We start from the raw sequence: 20631 nt of genomic DNA, 5'->3' as shown, positions 1-20631 counted from the left end.
TCAGGTTAGTGAACATTTAAATCGAATATGTTGTATGTAACTGTGATCAAATGTTGCAGAACAACAGAAATATGCAATAAAATGAATGTTCCCAATTTAACCAATTCTATTGCCCAAAAAGAAACTTTTTGTTATAGTATTAGTGACCTCTTGTACAAAACCACTCTTTCTGTCATTCTTTCGAGACAAACTCTTGGAAGCATCTTAATTTATTCATTTATACTGCCATCTGCTTATAATAATATATGTTAACCCTAAGTTAGACTACAACAGCACCTCTTAGACAACATATATTAGTTTGACATAAAACATTTAGTTTCATTATTACAAGATTAATTGAACCCCATTTCCCTGAACTAACTCAATTACTCTAAGTTTCTTAAAAAAAACTGTCATGTGAAATGTTACAATTTTATACAAATGATTTTTTACAATATACTGTATGTTGACCAAAGCAGATAAGATGGTTTGATATTTTTGTATGTTATATTTCCCATTTTTTGCTGTTTTTCCATATTGTTCTTTGTTTGCTTTACTCTGTACAGTTAGCTGAAAATACATTAAATATAATACATTTTAAATAGAGATGTGTTGTAGATGGTGGCTTTTTTAAGAAAGTATTGTTCTCAAATTGTTATAAAAACAGCAGGTTCCCATTGTGACAACTTACCCTATATAGTGGGGCATGTTGACACAAAAGCTTAATGCATTGTATGTTCGCCAAACTGTATATTTTAAAACTGTGAAAATGTTCAATAGCCTTATTGTAGCCAAAAACTTATGGTATGTGCCTATAAAATTGGTTCCCCTTCTGTCACATACTCAACGCTGTATCAATGTAATGACACAAGGGGTCGCTCTTGGGAGCCCAAAAACACCTTCAAATCTTTGAGAAAAGGCCAGTGAGAATTGGCGAGTACAATTTGCATGCTACTCCCCCATACAAACGGGTATCAAAGGGAACTGGACTGCAGCCCTACCTGCTTAAACCATTTTCCACCTTTCTCAAGCAGCCATACTGTAGGTGTTATCTGAAGAAGCAGTCATCCATAGTAGTTCTGTGGGATATAATAAAGTTCACCTAAGATTGTCAAGACTAAGATGACAATGGTCATTTTGTTTTAACAAGATGTTTTAACACTTTTAGGATGAAATGGAATGTGTAACAGTGGGCCAGGCACAGTCTCCTAAAATAAGTGACTTCACTGATGCTCTTGTCTCTGAATGCGAGAAAATCCCCACAGCCTTGTTCCAGCATCTAATGGAAAATAAACCCACATATTTTATCTTCTGCAGTCCTCAGCTTTTAATCACATGCCTTTACTATCTGCCCAGATGCACAGTGTATATATGTGATATATCTACTGAAATGCCCATTAGTGTTCGTGTTATGCTTGTTATGTGGTACAGTCTGTTTCCCCCTGTTGTTGATCCAATGATATACTGTTTCAGAACTCAGGAAATCAAGACTGTTCTAACAAAAAAAATTAGAGGTAAAAAAGTTTGTAATTAAAAAATTCATTTGAAAGCATCTCCAAGTTAAAACAAAGATATTTTCAGTACATCAGGTTAGTGAACATTTAAATCTAATATGTTGTATGTAACTGTGATCAAATGTTGCAGAACAACAAAAATATGCAATAAAATGAATGTTCCCATGTTAACACATTTTATTGTCTAAAAAGAAATTAAATGTTTTAGTATTAGTGACCTTAGTATTAGGATTAGTGAGTACATTAGTTGTACAAAACCACTCTTTTTGTCATTCTTCCATGACATACTCTTAGAAGCATCATTATTCATTTATACTGCCATCTGCTTATAATAATATATGAGTTAACCCTAAGTTTCTTTAAGACTACAACAGCACCTCTTAGTCCATTCAGATTTCTTTTGGGTGCCGAGCGGTTGTGTATCAGCGAGCCGAATCCACTGCTGTTCTAATTAACCTCTAAAGAAGCGTTTGCTTTTGGATATACGGTGCATTCCAGTTGCTTCTAAAGAGTAATATTTCCTCTATTAGAGCAAACACATTGACGTTGAAAGTCTTTTTAAAGAAGCTTTTCTGTCTCTGTGTAATTCCTGGGTGCGGTCGTTTCCTCTCCGCCTCTGACAGCCATGATCGCTGCCTTACGTGTCTGGGTAGTAATCACGTTGAAGAAGCATTGGTCGTGGATGGTTCATGGTCTCACTGCGAGAACATGACCATGGCAACGTTGCGGTCACGGCTTTCCTTCTTTCGGGGGAAAGCCACTTCAGCTGTCCACTCTGCTGGTCCTTTTACCTATGGTTATGAGGCCGCCCCGGTTGACGCTGAAGGCGATTCGGGGGCTTCTATGGGTTCGTTACTGCCGGGTAATCCCCTGCGGACCACTCATTCCCCTGTACACTTGTTCGCTCCCATCCAGTTCTGGGATGAGACAGGTAGCTCGCCGGTGGTGACGAGTCTCGAGGACAGCCCAAGAGGCCCTCCTCCTCAGCCTTACGCCGGGCATGCAGAGCAAGGTAAGTGCTTTGAGGGCTCCCTACGCGGTTCCTGGACAGGACCACGCCTGTGTTGGCACTGCCTGAAGTTGCTTGCAGTACAGCTCGCCCAGTGGAGGCTATTGCCGTTGATCCAGGGCAAACACGTGTTGGTCCGGAAGGACAATGCAGCGACAGTGGCTTATTTAAACCACCAAGAGAGTTTACGCTCCCGTTGCAACTCGCCCATCACCTCCTCTTCTGAAGTCAGTGGTGGCTCAGTCGCTGCGGGCCACTCACTTCCCCGGCAAACTCAATGTCACACGGACGCATTATCGCGGCAGGTGACACTTAGGGGAGAGTGGAGACTCCACTCCCAGGTGGTCCAGCTGATTTGGAGTCAATTCGGAAAGCACAGGTAACCTGTTCGCTTCCTGAGAATCCTCCCGCTCTGGTATGCCCTGACGGGAGCTCCCCTCAGAACAGACGCACTGGCACACAGCTGGCCCTGGGGGCTGGCACGTTCCCCCCGGTGAGCCTACTTGGGGAGGACGAGGAACAAGTCACCCTTGTGGCGCCGTATTGGCCCACCCAGACTTGGTTCTCGGACCTCATGCTCCTTCGTGACAGCACCTTTCTGGCAAATTCTCCTGAGGAAGGATCTTCTTTCTTACGGACGGGGCAACATCTGGCACCTACACCAAGACCTATGGAATTTCCAAATCTGGTCCCTGGACGGGAGGCAGAAGACTTAAGTGGTCTACCGCTGCAGTGGTAAACACAATCGCTCAGGCCGGGGCTCCTCCTACAAGGCAGCTGTATACCCTGCAGTGGCGTGTGTTCGCCAAGTGGTGTTTTTCCTGACATAGTAGTTCTGTGGGATATAATAAATCCCCCCCTTCCCCCACCTTGAAGGTGTTTGTAGCCGCTATATCAGTGCATCACGATGCAGTAGACGGTAAGTTATCAGGGAAGCACGACTTGAACATCAGGTTCCTGAGAGGCACGAGGTGGTTGAATCTTCCTCTTCCCTCATGGGACCTCTCCGTGGCCCTCTGGGCCTTTAGAGAGCCCCGTTCAAGCCCTAGAGTCAGTCGAGTTAAAGGGCACCTATTATGGAATTTTGAAAATTACCTTTCATGTAGTGTGTAACATAGATTTAAGTGAACAAAAACATCCTGCAAAGTTTTATATATGAAAGTTCACTGTAAAAAAAGTTATTGTCTCTCAAAAGTAGGAGTCGACTCTGAGTCAATGTAATGAATCGTTTATCCAACGAGTCATTTTCCTTTTCGTTGTGACGTCAAGCCGAAAAATTATCAAATTGGCCGCGCCCACTCATTGCGCGCGCAGACACCAGGGAAAACTTGAAAACATCATGTCTACAACAAGACGCTGTGTTCTGAAGTGCATATCAAAAGCAACCTTTTTTTCACTGCCCAGGGACGAGCATGTGAAGAATCAGTGGCTAGAGTTTATATTTACAACTATACCCCACAAGTACAGCCTGAACCTTGTGCTGTGTTCGCGTCATTTTAATGATGATTGCTTTACGAACATGAATGCTTTCAAGTGTGGATTCGCGAGCCGGTTGATACTGAAGGAAGGTTCAGTACCAAGTTTATTTGGATCAGCTTCCTCTGACGAATCACAACCTGTAAGTATTATTAATAGTTGTTGCTTTTATGTGTTTTTTAGCATGCTTCACAAGTATTTGTGTGTGTTGTGTACGTTACGCTCAGCGCAGCTTCTAGGTCTCCAATGTAATTTTTTTGAAATATGTGAAATGTTTGTCGATGTTATTGGAGTTGTCATAAAGAATAGAGCAATAACTTGTTGTAATGCAGTCCTTTATCAATATGTTTATGCGTTGGGCTAACGCAAACAATTACTGATTGGGTGTTTACCACCGAACTTTGGGCTATGATCGCTAACATAAATCAACTCAAATTCCTTCTCTGATTTTGATTTTTTTACTACAAAGCGGTGATGGGCGTTCCGTTTCCGACAATCTCTGCACAGAGTATACCAATCACAACTGACTGGGTCATCTGACCAATCACCGCAGAAATGAGTCGTTGAACGAATCATTTGGGAGTCGGTGAGCAAATCAGGTAAACATAAATGCATATTATAAGACAATACTGTTTTTTGTCATTGCATGCATGTAAAACTGTTGTTGGGGACTCCCAAAACAATATTAGGAACATTTTAAATGCCATAATAGGTGCCCTTTAAAGGCTGTCCTCCTGACAAGTCAGGGACCTGCAAGCGTCCTCTGTCAGAAAAACGTTAGGTTCGGAAGACTCTCAAGTGATCCTGAGACCCCGACCGAGCTATCTGCCCAAGGTTCCCACATCCCCCTTAGTGGACTCGTTCAGGGAACGGAGGTTACAACAGTAACCAAGACGTTTTCTAAAATAAACTTTTAAATACTCTGAGAACTATTTTAAAATTGTGACAACAAAATAAACCCTTGTAAAAATAGTTAGATATATTAATAGTATAAAATATATTTAACCTTTTTCTTGTGATTTTAATAAATCATTGCTATAAAATAAAAACCTGCATTAAAAGTAACATGAATAACTGAATTGAATAAAATCATGAACTGACCTCTAACCTATAATGTAATATAACCAGATGTAATATCAGAGATCTGTCACTAATGTAACAAAAATAATTTTGTTAAAAGAAAATCTTACTTGATACTATCATTTACGATATGATGTGGTCTCTGTAATTTACTGTCTTCCTAAATACAATCTAACAAGCCTGGCTGATGGTATAAAATGCAATTTTATGAAATTATTTAACCCTCTTATGCATTTATACATAAAGATTAAAACATGTTGAGGAAGGAGTCAATGGTAAATTATACATCTACAATGAGTTTGAACTTTTATATGCATTTCATATATTATCAATAGTATATTTACAGCTTTATTAATGTTCTAAAGAAAAAAATATTCACCAGTTTTTCACTAGTAGCTATTATTTGCCAAAACCAGACACAACAGTTTGAGTATAATAATAATAAAAAAAGTTAAAATCAGGAACCCTACCTAAATTCCCATCCACATAGAGCATTTGATAAAAGTAAAAAAAAAAAAAAAAATAATAATAATATATATATATATATATATATATATATATATATATATATATATATATATATATATATATATATATATATATATATAAACTGTGAACCTCTGTTATAATTTTCATTCAAATGATTTCCTCTTGGTCACTCTGAAAATCACAATCAGTTGGTTGATTGGTCGGTAATCTGGCTATGTCATCAAATATACCTGCATAGGTATTAAAATGAACTCCTAGATTTAGAAGACTCTCTATTTGCTGGATCCCACTGGAGACAGAGGTGTTGGGCAGACTCTGGACACAGGGGGATGGGGCCACATCTCTGAAGGGTGAAGGGGCCATCAGAATAAAATGCCCTCTGGGCCAATCTGCAGCTAAAACAGCGACATAAGGGTAAAATAAAAATCAAACCCAATCAAACTGTTTGTACTTTATGGGTTCAAAACCTAATACAATGGAGTCCAAAAGTCTGAAGCCACTATTAAGAATATATGTTATTTAATGCGTTTTTAAATTACAATGCAGCTGTAAGCCCCAAGAAGCCAGGAACTTTATATCTGCTTTAACCTTTGTAGACGTTTTCTACAAAGTGAGACATTTTTTACTTGTCTGTGAGCTTGCTTGTGTGAATAATCAAATATTATATCTAAGATGTCCAGAACAAAATATGCAGTCCAACAGGAAAAGCATGCTAAACAAATCATTTAAAACATTTTTTATAGACAATTGATGATAAAATGTTATTTATCATTGCAAAGGGGAGAGTCTCAGATTTCTAATGACACCTTGATTGAGCTTCTAGTCCACTCAGAGGTTGATATATTCGATGAAACAATGGTGGTGGTGCATGAACTGAAAATTAGACTAAATGTCTATGGACAAGCACATCTGTGAGGGCTAAAATGCATTAGAGTGCCACCTACATTCCAGATCGGCATTTTGTGAAGGAAAGCGATAGAGGAAAAATAATTGTACCTAGTACTTGCTGCCATGTAGTGGAACAAACTAAGACTGCATAAAGGAAGAACAGAACCAGAATAACATGCTTAGAAATTTGAGACAAATTTTTTTTTTCTTTGTTTGTTTTTGACATTTGACTGTTCATCATAAGATTGTAAACATGTATAATATTTTTTATGAGTAATTGGACTCTTTGGACTTTTGCAATTAGTCTGCAGTATGTGTGAATAGTGAGCTTTTAAATTTGAGTGTGAAAAAAAAAGTTATATAAAGTTATATGAAGCAATCATTTGGAAATCATTGATGGTGCTGGTAAAATTATTTCTTATGTATTTAATTGTAAAATAATAGTAGTGAGAACTGATCCTCCTGCATCAATTCTGATTTCTGAATATTGGAATAGAATACCAATGTTCACCTCATCTTTAATTTTCATGTCAGACAGATCAACCTAACCATATGCACTTGCCTTCAGATTGATGTTCATCTTTGTTGTCCTGTGAACTGATGAGGGACAGTTCTCTGTCACAATAGAACTCAGAAGCAGTAAAGGAGCAATGACTTTCACTCTCTGATGATGTCTCTATTCCCCCGCCTGAGCTGACGGCTCTGAATATCTTTATGGGACACGCATTGAAATTATGGTATCCCGTCTGTTCTGGTGGGTTATTCAGTTTCTCAACTTCATCTGCTGAGAGATGTTGTGGGGGACCTGTCAAGTTAGAAGGTTGTTTTCTCCTAGAGAATACATGGGATTGACGTTGCCAATGGTGAAAATCGCCACCCGGCATCTTCTGATAAAGTTCAGGAGAAGGTGGCACATGACTAGTTTGAGGTTGCATGATTGCTCTATCTTTCATGGATTGAGAATCAATACCAGGAACATCTTTTCTCAGCTGCAGGGTCTTGATATCTGAGCTGCAAACTGTGTATGCACTGTCAATCTCATAGTACTCTAGTTCACTCCCTCCAAAACCATGACAAGAGGGACCACCTTCACTATAACTTTCAACTCCATGTGATGAATCTCTTGGCTTTATCAAATCTGGCTGCTTGCTACCCTCAATTGAGATGTTCCGAGGACACTCGTCAGCAAGGCCTAAAGTAAATGCCAGGTTATCTGTGCCATGCTGTTTGGTTGGTGGCGTGAGGTAGGTATGACTCCTTGTTTTGCAATCACAGAGTTTGCCATGTCTCCTGAGGACAATGCATAGAACCAGGATAAGCAAAATTAGGCCAATGGAAATAACAACTGCAATAATCCACAAGGGGATACTCTCATGAGGTTGAGAACAGGTCACACTGGGTGAAGTGTCGGCTGAGCAAGATCCACATAAAGATCCAGATACATTGTGTAGACATATGCACCAGTAGTCCTCTCTGGAGGGAGAACCACAGTTACTATCATTCCAGCAGGGCTTAGAAAGACAGGAGTCATGGAGGCATGGAGTTATAACACAGTGGTTTGGAGAAATGCAGAAGTTTTGGAAGACAGAGGGGCTTGACCTGGCCTCAACTATGTCATTGTAGCCATTGAAGGATAGGATGTGGTCGTTGAATTTTATATATTCCACACACCCTTTAAAACCTGGAAAAGTCAACACAAGTAGTGTAAGCAACAAAATAAAGGGTTTTCTAGTCGATGTCAAATATGAAAACAAACCTGAAAATGTTTCTTTTGTTGCAACAATAAATTAAACAAATTATAATTTTAAAGCAACCCTAGCATCACCAAAAGGAATTGAAAAAGTAACCCTCCCTACATCGATCTTCCATTGGATGGCCAAACAGATTGTCCCGCCCCAAACTCACCACTGGTTGACCGAACGTTGCTGTGTCTGACTACCTGGATCAAACAGATTAACAAACAAATCAGTTACCAGACTGAGTCTGGTACTCAGTTTTGTAACTGTGGCGATATATTCTCCAAATTACATTACGTGGTTTATAACATGTATTGTGGCAATTCCGAGGTGAAATGTTCACTGTGTGGCGCTGGAAGCGAGTCATATTTTATCCCAATCAGACAAGGTTTTCAAGCGTAATGTAAAAGCTTGAACTCCCACGAGATACCAGACGCAACATAGCGTAGTGTGGGAAAATGTTTTGACTGCTGACTCTGAGTGCGGTTGTGGGAGGGAAGAAACTGATGTGCGTTTGCAAGTGGGAGCTGGACAAAACGTGAAAGTTGTGGGTGGGAAAGAAACAAAATACAGGTGAAACTCGAAAAATTACAATATCGTGCAAAAGTTCATTAATTTCAGTAATTCAACTTAAAAGATGAAACTAATATATTATATAGACTCATTACAAGCAAAGTAAGATATTTCAAGCCTTTATTTGATATAATTTTGATGATTATGGCTTACAGCTTATGAAAACCCCAAATTCAGAATCTCAGAAAATTTGAATATTACATGAAATCAATAAAAAACAAGGATTTTAAATACAGAAATGTCAGCCCTCTGAAAAGTATAATCATGCATATGTACTCAGTACTTGGTTTGGGCCCCTTTTGCATTAATTACTGCCTCAATGCGGCGTGGCATGGATGCTATCAGCCTGTGGCACTGCTGAGGTGTTATGGAAGACCAAGATGCTTCAATAGCGGCCTTCAGCTCTTCTGCATTGTTTGGTCTCATGTCTCTCATCTTTCTCTTAGTAATGCCCCATAGATTCTCTATGGGGTTCAGGTCAGGCGAGTTTGCTGGCCAATCAAGCACAGTAATACCATGGTCATTGAACCAGGTTTTGGTACTTTTGGCAGTGTGGGCAGGTGCCAAGTCCTGCTGGAAAATGAAGTCAGCATCTCCATAAAGCTTGTCTGCTGAAGGAAGCATGAAGTGCTCTAAAATGTCCCGGTAGACGGCTGCATTAACTCTGGACTTAATAAAGCACAGTGGACCAACACCAGCCAATGACATGGCTCCCCAAACCAACACAGACTGTGGAAACTTCACACTGGACTTCAAGCATCTTGGATTGTGTGCCTCTCCATTCTTCCTCCAGACTCTGGGACCTTGGTTTCCAAATGAGATGCAAAATTTGCTCTCATCAGAAAAGAGGACTTTGGACCACTGAGCAACAGACCAGTTCTTTTTTTCTTTAGCCCAGGTAAGACGCTTCTGACGTTGTTTGTTGTTCAGGAGCGGGTTGACAAGAGGAATACGACATTTGAAGCCTCAGTCCACTCCTTGTGAAGCTCCCCCACACATTTGAATGGCATTTTCCTGACAATCCTCTCCAGGCTACGGTCATCCCTGCTGCTTGTGCACCTTTTTCTTCCACACTTTTCCCTTTCACTTAACTTTCTATTAATGTGCTTTGATACAGCACTTTGAGAACATCCAACTTCTTTTGCAATTACCTTTTGAGGCTTTCCCTCCTTGTGGAGGGTGTCAATGATGGTTTTCTGCACAACTGTCAGGTCAGCAGTCTTCCCCATGATTGTGAATTCAACTGAACCAGACTGAGAGACCATTTAAAGGCTCAGGAACCCTTTGCAGATGTTTAGCTGATTAGAGTGTGACACTTTGAGCCTACAATACTGAACCTTTTCACAATATTCTAATTTTCTGAGATTCTGAATTTGGGGTTTTCATAAGCTGTAAGCCATAATCATCAAAATTATATCAAATAAAGGCTTGAAATATCTTACTTTGCTTGTAATGAGTCTATATAATATATTAGTTTCACCTTTTAAGTTGAATTACTGAAATTAATGAACTTTTGCACGATATTCTAATTTTTCGAGTTTCACCTGTATTACATACTTTTTGCGGAACGGGCGGAAGCGGGATAGAATGTCACGGGAGCGGGTGTGAGTGGGACTGAAAAATCCATCCCGTGCAGACCTCTGCTTATTCGTTCTATTTAAATTAACAAAACCTACCTCCCTACATTAAACCAAAGCAGAACTCTCATTAAAGCAAATGAAAAACATAATTTTGTGCTGCTTCTATTACATTTTTGGCTAACATATTGACTGATGTCATGCTCTGCATGACTCATATCTTTTGAACAAGGTAGTAAATACATAACATTTACCGTACGAATCATGAACTTCAAAAAAGTGTTTAGATGTCATAAGATAGCATTGTGTGAGGAACAAGGTAAAAAGTGTTTATGACCTCATATGGTGTTTAACTTGTGATTTGTGTGAAAAGGAATAAAAGCCATATTGCATATTAAGCTGGGATAAGAGAAGTATTTTAACATTTACAAAATTACACAAATCATGTTTTTAAAAAAAGTCAAAAATCTTAGTGAATTTATTAATTATCATAAATAATTTGATTAAAAACAGATGAATGAATTATAAATATTAACCCCTCAGAACTTTCTTTTACAATAAATTAATACAAATCAAGGACAGTCTAACCTGAGTTCTGATCTCTGGATTCACTCGAAGGAGCAGTGCCCAGATAAATGGTCTCTACTATGAATGCTGAGTTGGTTATGGTGCTGTTGGTGGTGTTCATAACAGGCTGTTCATCCAGAAACAGAGTTATGTAAGGCCCCTTTCTATGCAGTTGAAGAACATGCCACTGTCCATCTGAAACATATCCCTCCACAGAAAGCTCCTGTTGCTGACCAGATGTGATATTTGTGAAAACATACATGGGTTGTCCGTCTGATATCTGAGGCAAGAAAACCCCATGTTATGAATTTGTTGATAGTTATCTGAAAAAATTGCAAGCATTCAAAAGCAGAATTGATTTCCATAGGGTAAGGCACCAAAAAAGTATAATTCTGTCATTGTTCGCTCACTCTCAAACCCACTTTCTTTCTTACATGGATCACAAACGGAGATCTTGGGCAAAATGTTAAACAGCGGGTTGTCACGTTAAAGTGACACGTCCTTTGAAGGCTGCAGTATACCGAGCAACCTCCTTTAATCAAGCCTTAATTAAACGAGACAGGCTTCATAGGACAAATGGAAACAGAATGTAATAAGGTTGCTATGACAGCAAGCCACTCTTTAACAATCGTTAGCTTTGTTAAAGTCTAACGATTCCCTTTGGAAGAAAATGTATGAGGTACATTTTAGGAGAATTATAATGATGTAGAGAGAAAAGAAAATAGATTTTACAGGTGTACTTTTAGTCTTTAATACTTTATTTTAATTACATATTACTATAATTAGACATATTATATACTCTCCAACCATCTACTGAGGTACTTCAACTTGGGAAATAACATTGCTTGCATTTGAACATCATATTTTTTAGCAAATTGCCATTGTTATTATATTTCTTTAGGCAAATTATGTTCATTTCTTTTGAAGCAAAGAATTGTGGGTTGTGAGTGCCCACAAAGGATACACCTCATGCATCCTCAGAATTCTCGTGAAAGAAGGTTGCATTCGAAGGCTGCATTTGGAGTGTCCTGCTTGGTATTCTGAAACGAGACAGCCTCGATGCGGTGGACAAATGCAATCTCTGGAGGATGCAGCCTTTGAAACGAGACACAACCTTAGTATCATTCACCATTCATTTGAATTGCATCTTTTTTTTTTTCATTCATTAAAAGTGAATAGTGACTGACACTAAAATTCTACTAAACAAATCATTTTTGCATTCCAAAGACTAAAGAAAGTCCCAAAGGATTTGGAACAACATAAGGGTGAGTAAATTATGACAGAATGTTCATTTTTGGGTGAACTATTCCTTTAAGTTGTAGACTAGCAAATATTAAAGTTGCATGTCGATTACATTTTATTACAGCACATGGAAAGAACTGCAATTACAGTTCTTGTTGAAATCACACATTTGACATACAGTATGAGCCATAGATGGTGATGAAAATTTAACATTAATATAAAATTAAGTAAAGGTCTTGCAGAACATTTGTTAGACTATAAACAAGATACTGCTCACAGTACTCACCTTAAGAGCTAAATGCACTGTTTGACTCCAAAACACAATCAAAATACATTTTTTTCTAAAAGTCCTTATCTTGATCTCAACATTGTAAAATCCCTGAGTCTCCCCTTCCTTCCCATCCAGAATGACTTGCAAAAGCTGGTTTCTTCTGTATCTTTCCTTGACGGCAAACTCAATGTAGGCCTCCCCATTTAGAAACAATACATGCTGCTCAGCCAAATCTATAAAAAACAGAATTATATTCACTTTAAACCTAGATCTGATCTGTCATGGAACAAATGAAACAAACAGCAGATATGAATTAATTTTATAACTCACTGGCACAGTTGGCTCCTATAAAATGATCTCTACACTGGCAGTGGTGGTGGGACCATCTGTCTTGACAAACTCCTCCATTTAAACACTCTGCAGTCTGGCAGGGAGGAATATCTGCCCTTGGACACCTAGCCACCAAAAATGTAATTAATTGAAGTATAGAATTATAATAGAACTATTATACTATTAACAGAGTAAAAACACCTACAAAGTTACTCATGAGACTGACCGATCAAGAACATTCTGAGATGCCAGGGCTTTTAAGGTATCTGGACCAATGTTGTTCACTTGTATGTTTCTCATACATCCAACAAAATCATGGGTCCTAATTTGTTTCAGCAAAATGACACCAATGGACTTTACTCCACCAAATGTCAAGTTATTTGCATTCACTTCCAAGGTCCTGTATTTAAAATTGAGTTTAAGGAATGAGTTCATCTATAAAAACCATTGACATGATGATGTAAAACTGTTAATAATACAAAAAGTGCAGTTTATAATTATTTTGTGTACTAGTGTGAAAAAGTCAAACAAAATTCTACTTTTGAGTTCCAGAGCCACCACTTTGTGATAAGCAAAAGCCTTGTGGTTCAGTGGCAGAGCAGCTGTCTGATTCAAGATAGGCTATCTAAAAGAAAAATAAATAGATATATCCCTGTAGAATATCTGACAAAGTTTTCATAAAAGTGGCTAACATTGAAAATTGACAATATATGGGAACAACATACATTTCCAGTTCTTCTGACAGTGATGTTGTGAAAGCTTCCATCTGCCACTAACTTTCTTGTCTCCAATCTAATTACCCCAGATCCAAGATCATAAGAGAGCCACAGTCTTCCACCCACAATTTCAAGTGCCAAGAACTCTGAAGTTGACGGGTCACCATGGTTGTAGAAAAGTAAGGAGTTTTGCTGTACAGTTGCAAATTCCACAGAGATGAAGTTATAGTGGAGATCTAATGGAGGAAACTCCATATAAGAAAGCTCCTGAAAGCCATAACTGTTTTCTTCACAATTGATTCCAGATGCACCTAATAAGAAATAGGAATGTCAGACAACATCAGAAGTATGTACATTTAAATTGATATAATAATTATTTACATATTAAAATAAATAGCATAAATATGTGGCTATATGTGTAATTGCTTGATATCAGTTTTAAAATGTAATTACATACTAATATAAATAAACATGTAAAGAGAAAAGTCTGTCTTACCAAATGGGCACTGACAAGAGTATCCAGTTAAAAAATTTGAGCATTTTCCATTTACACAAGGGGTGGATGAACAATGGTCCATAATACGACCGCAAAATCTTCCTGTGACAAAAATAAATGGTGAATTCATTTAAAACAATTCAATTAAAATCTAATATGCATTTGGTAATGCAGGAAATCATACCTTCAAATCCTGGGCTGCAGTCACAGATAAACCCTCCTTGCCTGTTCCAACATGTTCCTCCATTTAAACATACAACTGTTTTACATTCGTTATCAACAATAGCACAATGTAGCCCAGAGAATCCATCTTTGCATTGGCAAAAATATGTTCCTGGATGGTTATAGCAGGTTCCCCCATTTTTACAAGGTTCCTTGTAACATTCATCAAAATCTAGCTCACACGACACTCCTGTAAAGCCTGTTGGGCAAGTGCAATTAAAGATTTCAACAAAATTGGGAGATACAAAAATGAGACTAGAACTTTCCAAGACAGCAACATCTTGACTGATGTGAATGTTTCTGTTGCATGTGGCACCATTTTGGCAAGGATTGAGTCTACATGGGTCACTGGTTATTTGTGATATAGTTACATTGCTTTGTGCTTCCAGTAACCTTTTATGCATGTTTGATATTCCACTTGCCACCTCTCCAGTTAGATACTGTCCATTGTAGCTTTTCACCGCAGCCAAAAGCAGCATTTTATCTCCTTGTAACTTTATTCCAAACACATGTGTTTTGGATGCTTGTAGATTAAATAGGCTATCCAAAGCTTTGACAAATTTTAAATACTTCAAAGACAGAAACTCTTCAAGAGTAGACATAGAGATGTAGAACAGAACACAGTTGTCCAGAGAGACATTGGTAAAGCCTTTATAATTTATATAAATGCTATTGTTGACAGAAGGGTGGAGCTGGTCATGTGCTTCGATGGAAATATTATACGTTGCCTCCCCTTGGAATGAGGAAGACCATAAATTACACATTCCAAATGGAAAACTGAACATCCTGAGTGGCCCATTTCTGATTGTACAATTAAACACATCCAGTTCATCCAGATCATTTGGTCTCACGTTTCCAATGAGCCCTCCGGTGAAGGAACTTCCATAATATTTCACTAAAATATTGATGTTTCTCAGAAATGGTGCATTGTCATTTTCATCCAGAACCTTAATATGAAACACAGTGGTGGAGGACATTGGTGGCTTACCAGCATCTTGGATCGCAATGTGCAGATGAAAAAGAGGGTTGCGCTCTCTATCAATGGGCCTTGAGGCAAAGAGAACTCCATCAGATGTGAGGGAAAAACTGTTTCCCACAGCAGGTCTGATTAGCCAATAAGTGAAAGGGCCTTGATTTGGAGGAAGATCATCATCTGTTGCTGTTAAGGTGGTTACCACTGTCCCAGGAGGTTGGTTTTCCCTGATAAAGCCCTCTGTGGTCAACAGTTTGGGAGCATGATCATTGACATCAATGACTGTAACAGACACCTTTGTGCTTCCAGTAACAGCAGGTGAGCCCTCATCTACAGCCAGGACAGTCATGTTATAAAATGACCACATCTCCCTATCCAGGTGACTGTTGACTGAAATGACCCCACTGAAAGGATCTATGATGAATGAAGTGTTTATATTCCCATGTTCAATTCTATATGAAAACCTGCTCCACTCTAGTATCACATCACGGTCCACTGCTTTAACTTTGGTTATGTAAGTCCCAATAGAGACATCCTCTGGCACTGCTGCTGTGTAGAGCATTGAATCAAACTCCGGGGGATCATTTTCATCTAAAATGTGTAGATGTATCAAGGATTCATCGAAATTAAAGCCAGTAATGGGTCCTTTGTTTATTGCCAAAATCCGCAGGACATCATGATTTTGTCCCCGGTTTTTCAAATTTCTAGAGATATATATTAGACCTTTACGCTCATCAACTGCAAAGCTAGCTTTTTTACTTTGACCAGTAAGTAGGTAAAATACTTCTCCATCAGGCCCTATGTCATAGTCTACAGCAACTACACTTCCAATTTCAGTTTGTGGAGGCAAAGCTTCTGATACAGAGAAGTTGTATAAATGCCTTTGAAAAGCAGGGATGAATTCATTTAAGCCAGTGACCTGTATTTTTATATAAGCAATATCATACAAATATGGAAAGCCTGTGTTGGTGGCCTTGACTGCAAGTTCAAAATGCTGGTGTTGCTCAAAATCAAACACCTCTGAAGTGGTGATATTGCCATTGCTAGAGTCCAAATAGAAGAGAGGTACATCTCCTGCTATTAATGAATATGTGATTTGGGCATGAATTCCTTTATCAGCATCAGTTGCCCGAACCTGCAAAACTGGGGTTCCAATTAAAGAATTTTCTGGAACAGACACAATGTAATCTGTAGTTGTAAATACAGGAGGGTTATCATTTAAATCTGTAACGTATACTGTGATATTGAGTCTACCTATCTTGGAATGCCACCCTCCATCCTTGGCAATGACATTCAGGTGGTGAGTCTCTGACTTCTCAAAATCAAGGGCTTTAACTAGCATGATCAGTCCTGAATGGTGTCCTATGGAAAACAATCCATTTTCGTTCCCCTTTTCCAGAGAATAGGAAATAAGACCGTTCATGCCAGCATCTTTATCTTTACCTTGGATCCTTCCAATGATTGAACCGGTGGGCAAATCCTCAGGAACAAAAAATTTAACATTACTGTCAAGGAAATATGGTGTGAACAGATTCTCATCTGTAACTACAAAACTGATTTCGGTCTGTGTGCAAAGTGGAGGCAAGCTTTTATCTTTTGCAGTGACATTAAGTGTTAGGTATTTGTTAAGGCTATTGACTAATGGGTTTCTCACTAGCACTCTTCCACTATTAAGTTCTACCTCAAAATAGTGTGATGCATTGCCACCACTATTGAAGTACTCAATGCTGTTGTTCATTTCAAGACAGTCTTGATCTACTGCTGAAATCTGTATCACCAATGTTCCTACATCCAGAATCAAAGGGACTGGGACCAAAGGATTAAAGGGTAAAAATAAAGGTGGGAAAGTATTGTGCAGTACTAATGTCACTGAAACAACGCTAGAGCTGTTCAAAGGTACATTGCCACAGTCAGAAGCCACAACCGTGAAACTAAAGTTTAAGGATTCAGATTCATGGAGAACAATTGGCTGTTTGGTCAAAATATCCCCAGTAGATGAATTTACAAAAAACATTTCATGTGGTGGGTCGATGAAGTAAAGGATTTGAGCATTCTGGCCAAGATCTCTGTCAGAAGCACCAACCTGTAGAAGGAAAATTTCATTGACTTTCATCTCAGGGACAGTGACAGTGTACAGTGGTTGAAAGAAAACCGGTGTGTTGTCATTAACATCTGTAATGTCTATGGTGATGTCTGTGCTGACACTCCAAGCCGAATCATTGGTATTAACCTTCACTATATAATGATCCTGATCTTCTCTGTCCAAAGGGTGCACCACGACTATGATGCCACTTGCTTTTTCAATACTGAAGGGGAACTCATTATTTTGGCCAATGATTGTATATTCAATGACAGCATTTGCACCATCATCTTCATCTAAAGCAGTTATTTGAATGACTGAAAAGCCAATAGGAGCATCTTCAGAAACCTCTGTGATGAAAATCTGTGAGAAACGAGGCGCGTGATCATTTGTGTCAAGGACTACGACAATAACTGCTGCAATAGAAGAGAGACTATTGTTCTCTTTGTCAACTGCCTTGACAGTAAGATTATAATATGGTATCTTCTCTCTATCTAAAAGCTTTGTTGTGCTAAGAGTGCCTCGACTCTTATCTAATTTAAATGCTCCCTCTGTGTTACCAGCCAAAATGAAGTATTGCACCTCTCCAAACCCTCCAGAGTCAGCGTCGGTTGCTAACACATTACACACTTTACTTGCATCCAAGTTCTCATACACTTCACACTTGTAGTCCTTTAGCAAGAACCGTGGGGGGTTATCATTCACATCACTGATGTTCAAATTAACTTCAGCATAAGATGAAAAAGGTGGTATTCCAGAGTCTCTGGCTTCCACGACCAGATGAAAATACACGTAAGTCTCAAAATCTAAAGGATCCTTGATAGTCAGCTCACCAGTGCTATGGTGAATTTCAAATACCTCACCAAAGTTTCCACTGGACAGATAAAAGGACACTGATGCATTTCTCCAGGTTCCTGCCATCACTATAGCCACCAGGGTACCAGTAGGCGCATCCTCTGGGAGTAAGTTCTTGTATACTTCAACTGCAATATGAGGAAAGTCTGACTCATTTTGAAATCTGACAGTCAAGGTTGTCATGTCCATTTTTGGAACTCCAGCTCCATCCAGCACATGAACATCAACAGTGATGTCATTTCTTGTTCTCACAGAATCCATAACGAACAATGATCCAGTGATAGAGTTAATGGAGAAGAGGTGGGCATGTTGGCCGTGAATAGAAAAATTAAGTTTTGCATTCAAGCCGTCATCTGGATCTTTTGCAATCACTGTGCATACAACTGATCCTGCAAAATACACAAGGGAAACGAGTTTATTAAAGCTAAAAGAAAATAAGATGAATATATTGAATACAGATACAAAATGCTTTCAAAATAGACACAGAATACACTTTATACCTAATATTCATGTTAATACAATAGTGAGTGCATTCACCTTTGGTAATTCCAGCAGGAACATTGGCAACATATGGTCCATAAAGAAATGCTGGGGAGTGATCATTCACATCTTCTACTGTTACCAAAACAGTAGTTGAGCTGGAAAGAGGCTGTGTGGGATGTCTATCAGTGACGACCACAATTAATCTGTATAAAGCCACTGCCTCTCTGTCCAGGGCAGTAATGGTGAATAACTCTCCAGAGGTTTCATTGATGGAAAAAGGAACATCTACTCCCTCTAAAGTGTATCTGCAAAAAAGTGACATCTAAGTTCTATATTTGCATTCAATTCAAAATCCAATATCAATTCCACAGACAATAGTAAAGGGATAGTTTACACAAAAATTTTAATCATTCACTCACTCTCATGTCATTTGCAAATCCAAATGACTTTATATCTTAGATAGGACACAAAAACAGATGTTAGGCAGATTGACAGCATCAGTCACCATTCACTTTGATTGTATGGAAAAAAGATGCATTCAAGTGAATGGTGACTTGAGGCAAGCATTCTGTGTTTCCTTCCACAAAAAAAAAAAAAGAAAGAAAGTCATACAACATGAGGGTAAGTAAATTAAAAAAATTATTAATTGTCAGGAACATTATTTTGACTTATTATTTTCTAAATTTTGGTCCCCTTGTCCCTGTAAAATAAAGTTGCCTATAGCCTATTGTATACTATATATTTGAAAGGAATTGTACTACATGGTCACATTAAAAAAACTGACAAAATAAAAACGTATATTATGACCTTATTATACAAATTAAATTACCTTAGTTCTCCATTGGAACCATCATCTATGTCTGAGGCTGTTGTTCTCCCAAAAACAGTTCCAACAGGAGAATCCTCTGACACGTGAGTACTGAATGTGTCATCATCAAATATTGGCATATTGTCATTGATATCATCAACAAGAATAACCATGGTCCCTGTACCTGTCAATGATGGAAAACCTAAAACGGCCAAAAATGAATAATCAACTGAATATGTACAGCTGAGCAAATGCACATAAATAATAAATAAAAACGATGTTTACATACTGTATTTTAACAGAACCTTGTGAATCAGGGGTTGCAACTATTGAGCTATTGAGGTAAAAGACTCTTCACTACAAGAGGCAAAGGATTACCTGAATCAACAGCAATAACTTTCAACATGTATTGACTTTTCAATTCCCTGTCAAGATTCTCAAAAATTTGGAATGTTCCATTGGGATGAAGTGAGAAGAAACCCTCTTCATTTCCTGATTCTATAGAGTATGTCAGCTGACTGTTCACACCTAAGTCATCATCAAAGGCAAGCATCTGCAAAAGACATATTTAATATGTTCATGAATCACTGAAATAGGGAAAATTCATAATTACTAACCTGAAATTAGCTGATTAAACTAGATGTAAGGTCTGTTGAAACAGAATGTTTTTGCATCCACCATGCGCTGTTTTTCAATTGTTTTTCTATGTAAACATGCACTATACGGACGCCCTTGACCATTGTGCCATGAAAAGTTAAAAAGCCCTACAACTTTTAAAAATGTGTTTTGAGACATGCATTTGTAAAGGATTGAAAAAAATAGATAAGAATATCATTGTTAATGTCTTTCTCGTTAATATCACTGCTATTGTTTTCTGTAGTCTGTTCTAAGGCAGTACGGCAGGGGGCGAACATGGAGAGTTAGTGACAGACACTCAAGCTCCCTTTCCTCATTCTTTCAATACATGACTTGAGGGAAGTGCAATGTGTCTGTGCCCATCAACTCTTTAAATATATATGTTCCCGAGGGCATGGGTAGCTCAGCGAGTAAAGATGCTGACTACCAAGCCTGGAGTGTGAGAATCGAATCCAGGGCATGCTGAGTGACTCCTGCCAGGTCTCCTAGGTAACCAAATTGGTCCAGTTGCTAGGGAGGGTAGAGTCACATGGGGTAACGTCCTCGTGGTCACTATAATGTGATTCGCGCTCTTCGTGGGGTGGTGAGTTGTGCGAGCATGCTGCGGAGAATAGCGTGAACCTCCACACGT

The 20631-nt window shown here is 38.6% G+C and overlaps 1 protein-coding gene across 3 annotated transcripts; it reads right to left on the bottom strand.

Moving 5' to 3' along the window:
- Positions 1-4: 4 nt before the first annotated feature.
- On the bottom strand, positions 5-15605 carry LOC127629566 (protocadherin Fat 4). Of its 3 annotated transcripts, none has more exons than XM_052106664.1 (11): positions 14128-15605; positions 13944-14045; positions 13457-13758; positions 13271-13356; positions 12958-13131; positions 12732-12856; positions 12417-12634; positions 10910-11168; positions 6998-8116; positions 5778-5942; positions 5-1258 (listed from the first exon to the last, which is right to left on the bottom strand). In XM_052106664.1, exons 1-11 carry the CDS (start codon positions 15503-15505, stop codon positions 1203-1205), a joined length of 3984 nt encoding a protein of 1327 aa, XP_051962624.1. In that variant the 5' UTR covers positions 15506-15605; the 3' UTR covers positions 5-1202. The 3 variants fall into 3 exon arrangements, with proteins under 3 accessions (XP_051962624.1, XP_051962625.1, XP_051962623.1); XM_052106665.1 differs by having other exon boundaries at positions 5-1058; XM_052106663.1 differs by lacking the exon at positions 5-1258 and having other exon boundaries at positions 5677-5942.
- Between the last annotated feature and the right edge of the window lie 5026 nt (positions 15606-20631).

The sequence above is a fragment of the Xyrauchen texanus genome, chromosome 36 (genome assembly GCF_025860055.1).
Source record: "Xyrauchen texanus isolate HMW12.3.18 chromosome 36, RBS_HiC_50CHRs, whole genome shotgun sequence".
Taxonomy (NCBI): domain Eukaryota; kingdom Metazoa; phylum Chordata; class Actinopteri; order Cypriniformes; family Catostomidae; genus Xyrauchen; species Xyrauchen texanus.
The sequence above is the reverse complement of the archived record's forward strand: the minus strand, read 5'-3'. Positions and strand labels throughout refer to the sequence as shown.